The following is an 8,405-nucleotide window of genomic DNA, read 5'->3' on the forward strand; positions in this document are numbered from 1 at the left end:
TTTTATGGAATAGAGAGAAATGCTTAAAACATTTCCAAAACAATTCTAATATATTGTATCTTGATAATATCTTTATCTCAATTAATTTAAAAATAATATCGGAGGTAATTGTATCTCATATATATATATATATATATATATATATATATATATATATATATATATATATATATATATATATATACATATATATATAAGTTGGATTCTTTAGATATAGTAGACTTAAGAAATGATAGTGTTTTAATGTATGTCAGATGTAAACTTTCATCGATTTCATTGTAAACTAATGTATAGGAATTGGCCAACAAATTATTTTCTGTGCAAAGCTTTTGTCACAAATATATCATTTTGTATCTTCTGTGCAAATCATAATCGAAACCGCTTGGCTTACGCATTCATGGCTGTACACATTAGCCATGTACATTTTGTGCTCTGGCTAACATTGTATAGCTGAGTAGATTTTATTCAAGGTAGCTTTGAAGGATTTCTTTCCACGTCTCGTTGTCTTAGTAATTCCAAATAAAATGTGTTGTGATAGGTACTATTGTGTCACGGTGCTATCGCAGTTAGATTTCAGAAGGTGTACTGCGCTGCATTTGATTCAATCGTTTTGAGTTTGTTTCAGTTAAGAGATAGCCATTCTCCATTATCTGAGTTGACCAAAACAACCATCTCTCCATCCACCGTGAGGCTTATATACATCAGCTTTTAAAACTCATTGGTCAATACAAGATAACTCAAGATCTAGTTCCTGTTATCCAAAAATTGGGCATATTTGTTTGTCGTAAAATGTCGATTGTTTGCAGTCAACCTCTCCTGCCCGCGTTGTCAAGTTCCACAACATTTCCATACATTTAACATTAATGTTTGTGACTGCCATCTTTGAGTTAAACTGACAAGGACTTAGCTTTGTCTCGCTCACATGTGTGAAATTTTCAGAATGCTGACTTTTGATATCCAAAATAACTCGTAGTACACCTGTCATAAAAGCGTCATCCACTGGGCAGTAGGGCAGTCTCTCTGCTAAGTAAAGCATGTCCGATATTACGTCAAATGGCAAGATGTACGCTGTTCCACTGACGTAAGGTGGGTAAAAAGAACTTGGAAGTTCTTCTTTCTTAACTGCATACTTTCCTTCTCTCAGAACCTCTCCGCCATTACCGTACAAGTAGCCGTGTATAGTTCTATTGGTTACATTAGAACTAGTCAACAAATAATTAGAAAATCTTTCCAAGTTAATGAATGTATCATCATCAGTTTTCAGGATATAATTGACACTTCCGCAGTACGTTTTTATCCACCTCAGACCATTCATCATTTTTCTCGTAAGATTGTACCTTGACTCCATTAAATTAAACTGTACAATGTCTTTATACTCAGTACTTTCTTCTTGCAAGACTTTGTCAAACTTGGTTTCATTTACCATCGTCCCAAGCATGAACACAATTTTGGCAGATATATTGAGAACAGGACGACTCTTATTCAAAACGCTGCCCCATGTATGCCGTATAGCTTGTCTTTCAATCGTATTCTTTGGTAGCGAGAGTACGAAAATCAGTACAGATGGAGGTGGTGAAACATTACAGTTATCCGCGCCATCTATCACATATTTTGTTATGTAAGGTGTGATAACTTTGTCCCATGACTGTGCATATATCTTTTTTATAGATTCAGTCATATATTGTGGTAATGAATGCTCCGTAGTTGAAAGAACATATTTTGTTATTGCCTGCAGAGTAGGTGTAACGTACGGAAAATGAGTTGAATTCGACAATCTAGTTTCTAGGAATGTATGTTTTGCCGAATATGTGATGGCATTACGACTGATGAATCTTGCATTGAAAAAGAAGACGAATGCTGCTGCGAAGACCAAAACGAAAAGTATCCACTTTGCTCTCGTCATTTACGATCTTTTCGCTGGAAGTCTTTGCTCTGAAATACAAATCAAACAAACAAAATAAACTTTGACTTTGCAAAAAATATATCCACGCTCTCACTGTTGTGTTCCACAAATTAAAACTGTGTATCTAAAGCTGCGTCCAAGTGGGCCAATGTAAATTTACTTACTGGAATAAAAAGTTCAGTTTCGACCGATTTAAAAAAAAAATATTTTTGACGTAAATACATTTATAGAAACATTGTATCTAATGCTGATCTAGTTCATGACCTTGATTCAGAAATCATGATAGTTTGTTGTAAACAACTTTTTTCATTTTTTTAATTCATTCTCAGAGTAAGATTCTTAAAGTAGAATCAAGGCCATACTACTTGGACTACGTGTTAAATACCAAGTATCAATTATGTTTTTCCTGAGGACTGGCCCACATCCGGACATCTGGTTTGTGTTGTAGCTAATTTTATTGCTGATGTTTTGAAGAAAAAAAAGTAATATTTGCCTTAATACTGGATACGTGCAGGTGTTTTATGTTGTGACCAGTTGGGCTAATTATTTTATTTGTAAGAAAAGTGATTTTTTTCTCCCCTAGTGCTCTAAATTAATTCAGACATTTACCGAAATTTACACACAATTCAAAAACTTTAATATTATTTTTTGTGATTCAACAAAGAACTGTCGACACATCAGTTAGACGCTGACCACAACATACGACATCACCTTCTATTTTGGATTTCATCGGGATTCGAACTCAGTTTTATTAAGAAGTTTTGTTTCTATGACTTCTATTTTTTAATTCTTGGATTTTTGGGCTTTGATTCGTAAAACCGTAAGTTCTTTTTCTCATTTTTAACTTTGTTTTTCTTTCTAGGGAAATAAATTATTTATTAAATTTTACAAAGCTTGTTGTCTTCACGTTTTTCTTGTTACGTTTTGTAAGAGCCTAAACACGTAACAATAGCATGTTTCACCGATGACATTTTACTATATTAAAATAAATATAATTGTACTAGAGTTAGGTTAGTTTTGCTTTTCTTCAATTTATAGTTACATTTTAAGCTAGCCATTTGATATAAAAGTGAAACAATTTGGGGTTCAATTCAATATATATACCACGTGCATACACAATACATTTCACATCTTTATATTCAAGAATGAGATATGCATATGCATGAAATGTAAATCGTTTTACATAGGTCACAGGAAAAATTGACGAAGAAAGAGAATGACAGTACATAGACGTCCGACAGGAATATAAGATCTCAAACTATTAAAAGCTAAATAACATCTACATTAGTATTCAGAAAGAAACTTCAAAGTTCTTCCCTTATATAAATTATTTACTGAAAAGGAATATTTAATGAAGAATACAAAGGTTATTTCATACAATCAGACTTTAACAGTTCGAAGTAATTAGTCGAAATTCATTATATAAAAAAACGGGATACGTTGTACATTGTATCAGCATAATGAACCATTTTCATAATATGACCATAATAAACATATATTTAATAAATATATTTATGCTTTAATTGGTACGAACTACTTTATACACTTTATCAATACATACACATTGTATAAATACATTTACGTTATATCAATACCTTAATGTGTTTCCATAACTCATATAATCCGTCGTAATTAGATATTGAAATATATATGGGAAAACATTGATATCGCCACAGTGGTGATGCAGATTTGGAACTACTGTCTGTTCCTATTTGGGAAACATATCTGCCCTTATGTATATTAATCCAACCTGTAGTTCCAAATCTAGACAAATTTCATTTTCTTCTTCTGTTCCTTCTCTCTCCCGCCCTTACTCTGTCTCCATCAAGATAAACAGATCTTACATATATCAACACTTCAGATCATTTACCGATACTAGTTATAGCTGGCTAGACCTATCCCATAAACGCATCATGTACGGTCATGTACACCTAGCGTATGGCATTTATCCTGACCGACATGTCTTTCATGGATAGGGAATTTGTCATATTTGATCGCTGCAAATAGTAGTAAAACTAATATGCTAGCCCATTGGTGCTGTGTTCCTTGTAATAGCAGACAACATAAAGGATGCGATAAAAAAAATCTCAGGTTTCGAAAGGCGAAATCGTTGAGGATTGTTGCCGTCTGGAGAGAAAACTGGGCGTCGACCGATCACACCATGTTTCACACACGCACGCACGCACGCACGCACGCACACACACACATTTTTTCTTTCTAAATATGCAAAGTGCGCCAAATCTAAATTTTTAAAAATGATCCATATGCCATCATTCCTGTTCGCACACTTTAACATAAATTATAATTCGTCCAAAACATAAAACACAATATACCCTAATTAATGTATGAAGAAGCTACATTAATCGACATCTCATAAGTATGTATGTATGTATGTATGTATGTATGTATGTATGTATGTATGTATGTATATGTTTGCATGCATGCATGCATGTATGCATGTATGTACGCTCGCACGCACGTACGTACGTATGTGTGTGTGTGATTTGGATTTTTAACGTAGCTTTAACAATTGTTCAGTCATATCGCTACAATGTCTGCAGTGTGGCAGTTTATAGGATTGTCAGCACTGGGGCATCATGCTCCAGACATGTAGCATGATGCCCCACCCAGACACATTGTCCTGACACCAGGTCGACCAGTCCTAACGCTAACCTCTTAATGCTGAGCGCCAAGTGCGACGCAGCTGTTAGTTTCATTTTTATAAGTCTTTGGTATGACTAGGCCGGGAATCGAACCCACGACCTCCCGCATCCGAGGAGAGCGCTCTAACCACTAGGCCACCGAAGGGATCCGTACATATGTACCTACACATGTATGTATGTATGTATGTATGTATGTATGTATGTATGTATGTATGTATGTATTTGTTGACCTTTCCGGTGGTATAAGTGGTTAGAGCGTCCGCCCGGGTATCGGAAGATCTCGGGTTCGAACCCCGTCTGAGTCATATCAAAGACTAATAAAAATGTTACTAGCAGCTGCCTGAATGTGGGTTCAGCATTAAGTGGTTACTTTTAGGACTGGTCGGCCTGGTTTCAGGTGGTACATGATGCTATATATCTGCGGCATAATGTCCCAGTGCTGAATATTAGTATGAACTGCCACAATGCAGACATCGTAGCGTTATGTGTGAAAAATTGTTAAATGTACGTTACAAATCTAAGTAAACACACACACACACACACACACACACACACACACACACACACACACACATTATGCTTCGTTTATGTTTCCCACTCGCTGGTAAGTGATAGGTTCAAGTAGTTAGCCTATCCGTGGCTTTGTAGTTTTCCACTTTCTTCATTTAAACCGTCTTTCAGGCTTAAATCAAAAGTGTGTTTTATATATTTGTAATCAATATGAATGAAAATAGGAGTTCATTAAATAAAAGAAGCAACTTATCAACTTGCAAATAAGATTGTGATTAGTAGCAAAAGGATAAGAAATATATATTGTAGAGGACACACTGGACAGGGATGTGCAGAGTTCATTCATTCCGTCAATACATAGTTGCCTTTGGCGAATCTTAACTGCTTCGGAAATGCAAGCATGCGTATTTGCATGTGATATAAATAAAATATATGTATAATATTTTCGCTGTATATTTGATATACCACAATTTTTCATTAAAAGGAAACTCGGCAAACTTCGTTTCATTTTAATGAATTATGTATACATCTTTGGTTGAAATGAATTATGTATACATCTTTGGTTGAAAGGAGCGTACGAAAAAGATAACACTTGTAGGTCAAGGTCTAATGTATCTGCACACTGATGACGTTGACGATGACATATAATCTAATATGTGGACAGACAGACAGACAAGACTATGTGTCAACACAGAGACATATTGATGTTTCTCTTCTGCAGGGATATTTACAGTGTTATCGTCATAGACTGCTTCGTAAGCATAGCAAAGAACATAATATTGAAGAATGTTGGGGCCAACACACAGTCATGCTTGACTCCATCGGTGACTGGGAATGGTTCAATTAACTTGCCGTCGTTCACGACACTAGCGAGCATGTCGACATAGAATTGCTGAAACAGCTTGATGAATTACTCTGTTACTAATACGGTTATTCAGTAGGTACTATGCTACTAATTACACCGACAGCCAAACTAATGGCATAGGGTGGAAAGAACATACGTCAGTTTCAGGTCAAATATTAAATCCACGCATCAAAACCCAGGAGTACGTTTCAGAGCGAAATCATGTGCATATTATTTTGTCTTTTAAAGTATTTGTTATTATTGGCATATATGATAACGGAGGGAAAAATTTATTTACTGTTACCTTTTCAGATTTTAATCAAACCTTATAGGGATATATTTCCAAATTTTCTTTTTGTCTCCCAATATGACACGCTTTTCATGTTAATAATAATAATAATAATAATAATAATAATAATAATAATAATAATTCGTTCTTCATGATGCATGTAACCACCCATACTTAGTTTGAATTAATTACTATTCCTTGGGTGCTGTTGTTCAAGATTACGTACGTTAAATACGAATTTAAAACACTTTCATTGAGGTTTCTAATTTTTCGTGTATTAGTTCATATCTGGCGTAAATATTTATTTATAACCATATCCCCTTGTCTGTTTACAACCGAAACCTATGTAAATGTATTAAAAAATAGTAACTTTACTTAGTGCTATCAATCATACGCCGAAAATTAATGAGCCGTCCTCTCACATGACGTAATAACGCCAGAGTAGACAAAATTCTATCGGGCAGGTTACAAATTAGGTGAACGTGTCGCCACGCGTTTTAACAACAAGTCTAGAAATAGCCCCATGTGGGCAGTGTCTTAATAATAACGCCAGGGAAGGGACTGTAGACAAAGTTCTATAAGGAAGGTTACGAATTAGTTGGATGTGTCGCCACGCGTTTTAACATCATGCCTAGAAATAGCTCCATGTGGGCAGTGTCTTAATAATAACACCAGGGAAGGGACTGTAGACAAAGTTCTCTAGGGCAGGTAACCAATTGGTTGGATGTGTCGCCACATCATGCCTACAAATAGCCCCATGTGGGCAGTGTCTTAAGTCCTACGGACAAGCTTTGTAACAAATTACGTATCTAAGCTGCCAGATTTCAATGTTACCTTACAGCCATACAGAAAGTCACTTGTTATACACCTGAAAAGGTGTTTACAATATCACCTCCCTGCGTGGAGATCGAATTATATTTATATTCTTTGTTTCAATAATTTCGGCGACATGCTTATAATAAATGCATTACGGTCACCATACTTGAGCGCAACGCATTTCGTATAGTATGAATGTCAATTGTTAAGATTTTCGTCTGGCTAATAAATGGCATGGAAATAGTAGACTTGGAGACAAAATCAAGCTATATAATTTTTTTAAGATGGAATGGCACACCAACGTAACGTCTTTCTCGAACGTCTTGGTAAATTTAAAATAATAGCATAGTGCTCGTGATGAACTAATAGTAAATTATTTTTTGAACAGAAGTTACAAAGTAAAACGGGGGCCCCGAGTGGCCGAGTGGTCTAAAGCGCTTTCCGTTACGGATCACTGCCATCTCACCTCTGTCTGCGTGGGTTCGAGTCTCGGATTCGGCCAATGTGGGTATGTGAGAAAGCTTGCCAGTAGCTTCTCGAGGGTCGGTGGTTCTTTCCGGGGCTTTCCCTGATTCTTCCTCCACCATTAATACTGGCCGCCATGTATAGCCTATCGTGTGCTGAAAAATGGCGTTAAACCCTACAACAACAACAACAACAAAGTAAAACACTCTGAAGCAATGTCACCTTCATATCTACCTGCCTCAATATTAAGTTTATGGCTCGAACATCTAAATATAGAAAGGTCCAGAGGAATGTAAAGAAGTAATCCTCGGCATAGATATTTTTCAAAATTCAGTACTGATTGTAATCTTTATAATAAATATATTTTGTTGACTGATTCGCCTTTTCAAGCCAATTCGGAAAAGTACAATATTTTAATGTCTGAAAAATTAATACATGAACGTTTTAATTGCTCACATATTTTCGCTAGATAAAAATTCAAATAATGTTCCACAATTCCTCTATATCAGTTTAATTATTTGTATGTTCATTAAGATTTTTTCAAACGATTTATTTCTTCTAAACAATTATTATTGAGATTGCAATTAACAATCTAATTACTTAGTCTAATTAGTTTTCGATTTCAATAGTCAATATTGTAATATAAAGAATACACAAGGAAACGGACAAACAAACAGAGGTAGGTGCATATAAGTTGGTCAGTATAATAGGAGACGTAACAATAAATATAATAAAGGAATAAACAAGCGAACAATCAATTATAAAAAATGTAAGAAAAAAATCAAACCCCATAACTATGAGAGTTGCGAAATATATGAATTTACGCACGAAGGAGAATAAAGAAAATAATCGAACATAACAATTCGCAAGTAGACCTCATAATGATTGCAGAAACCAGAAATGGAAATAAAGGAT

General features: G+C 35.1%; 1 protein-coding gene across 2 annotated transcripts; it reads right to left on the bottom strand.

The window, feature by feature from the left end:
- Window positions 1–205: 205 nt before the first annotated feature.
- Window positions 206–3,768, bottom strand: LOC149799564 (beta-1,3-galactosyltransferase 5-like). Of its 2 annotated transcripts, none has more exons than XM_089957093.1 (2): window positions 3,654–3,768; window positions 206–1,932 (listed from the first exon to the last, which is right to left on the bottom strand). In XM_089957093.1, exon 2 carries the CDS (start codon window positions 1,901–1,903, stop codon window positions 755–757), a length of 1,149 nt encoding a protein of 382 aa, XP_089813219.1. In that variant the 5' UTR covers window positions 1,904–1,932; window positions 3,654–3,768; the 3' UTR covers window positions 206–754. The 2 variants fall into 2 exon arrangements, with proteins under 2 accessions (XP_089813219.1, XP_089813218.1); XM_089957092.1 differs by having other exon boundaries at window positions 3,499–3,768.
- Between the last annotated feature and the right edge of the window lie 4,637 nt (window positions 3,769–8,405).

This window comes from Sinohyriopsis cumingii, chromosome 5 (assembly GCF_028554795.1).
Source record: "Sinohyriopsis cumingii isolate HCF-2022 chromosome 5, ASM2855479v2, whole genome shotgun sequence".
In the NCBI taxonomy this organism is placed as follows: domain Eukaryota; kingdom Metazoa; phylum Mollusca; class Bivalvia; order Unionida; family Unionidae; genus Sinohyriopsis; species Sinohyriopsis cumingii.

Coding starts and splice junctions, on each gene's coding strand:
- LOC149799564 (XM_089957093.1), bottom strand. CDS start 1,903: ATGACGAGAGCAAAGTGGATACTTTTCGTTTTGGTCTTCGCAGCAGCA.